At 15.9% G+C, this 1,224-nt stretch overlaps 1 protein-coding gene across 1 annotated transcript; it reads left to right on the top strand.

Annotated features, from left to right (window-relative positions):
- Window positions 1–772: 772 nt before the first annotated feature.
- PRELSG_0002000 (fam-f protein) lies at window positions 773–1,218 on the top strand (the record flags this gene model as incomplete). Its single annotated transcript, XM_028679793.1, has 3 exons — window positions 773–814; window positions 882–940; window positions 1,020–1,218. Coding segments are annotated over 3 exons (300 nt in total), but the record flags the coding sequence as incomplete, so codon positions are not given.
- Window positions 1,219–1,224: the final 6 nt, after the last annotated feature.

The raw sequence follows: 1,224 nt of genomic DNA on the forward strand, positions 1-1,224 counted from the left end.
TCATTAAAATAGAAAAAAAGATTAATATTTATTATATTTCTAGCTTTTTTTTTTTATTAAATTTATTTTTTGTATACATTAATTTATGCTCTTTAACTAAAAAAAAATAAAAATAAAATACTATATATTAAAAAAAAAAAATAAAACAAATTATAATTTTAAATATATTTAGCTTTAAATTTTAAAATAAATAACGTTAATTCATACTAAAAATATTTTAAAAAATTATTCGATTTATTATTTTTTAGTAGAACATTTTTGAAAATTTAAAATTTACTCTTTTAGTTTTTTTATGAGATTCATTTAATATGTATTAAAAAGAAAAAAAATTAAGCAAAAAAAAAATAATAATTTGAGTTATTTTAATATATATTTTTAATTTTTATTAAGAATAATTAATTGACAGAATATATTTATAAAGGATTAAATATACATAATTATCTATTTTAACATTAAAAAAAATCAGAGGATTCTTCAAGTGCTCTATTAAAGAATATATAAAAGAACATAATTTTTAAAGTACAAAATGTACATATTAATTAAATGAGAACTAAAAAATATTTATAAAATTTTAAAGTACCATACTGTTTTAAATTCAATAAAAATGTGTGTTTTATTTTTCATAGTAAACAATTAATCAAATTTCTTATGAAAAAAAAAGATTTTAATAAAATAATTTTCTTTTTAGTATGCAGATAGAATTTAAAAATTTTATTATGCCTAATTTTTTGTTTAAAAATATTCTAAAAATATATGATTAAACAAATTTCAAATGAAAAGCCGTTTATTTCTAATCTCTCATTTTAATTTTTTAGTAATAATATTTAAATTACTTAAAAAAAAATGATTCATTATGTATTTTTTTTCTTGATTCTTTATAGTGTATAATAGCAATAAATATTAACTTCTATGGTATTAACGAATATTACAACTCAAACAAGTATTTAATTTAATTCTGTGAAAAAAATGTTGCATTATCGTAATAAATTATATAATCATTCTTCTTTATATTTTATTAGATACAAACCTAAATTTGTGAGGTATAAAGAAATACAATTAATAAGAAATTTAGCAGAAGTATTCAATTTTACAGATAAGGATATATTAAATGATGAGGGCCTTACAATAAAAGAGGTACAATTACTGTATAATATGAATGAAACAAAAGATGAAGATACAGCACTTAAAGAATTCTTTGGTGATCCGAGACTTTTATTTGTAAAA

This window comes from Plasmodium relictum, assembly GCF_900005765.1.
Source record: "Plasmodium relictum strain SGS1 genome assembly, contig: PRELSG_00_v1_23, whole genome shotgun sequence".
Taxonomy (NCBI): domain Eukaryota; phylum Apicomplexa; class Aconoidasida; order Haemosporida; family Plasmodiidae; genus Plasmodium; species Plasmodium relictum.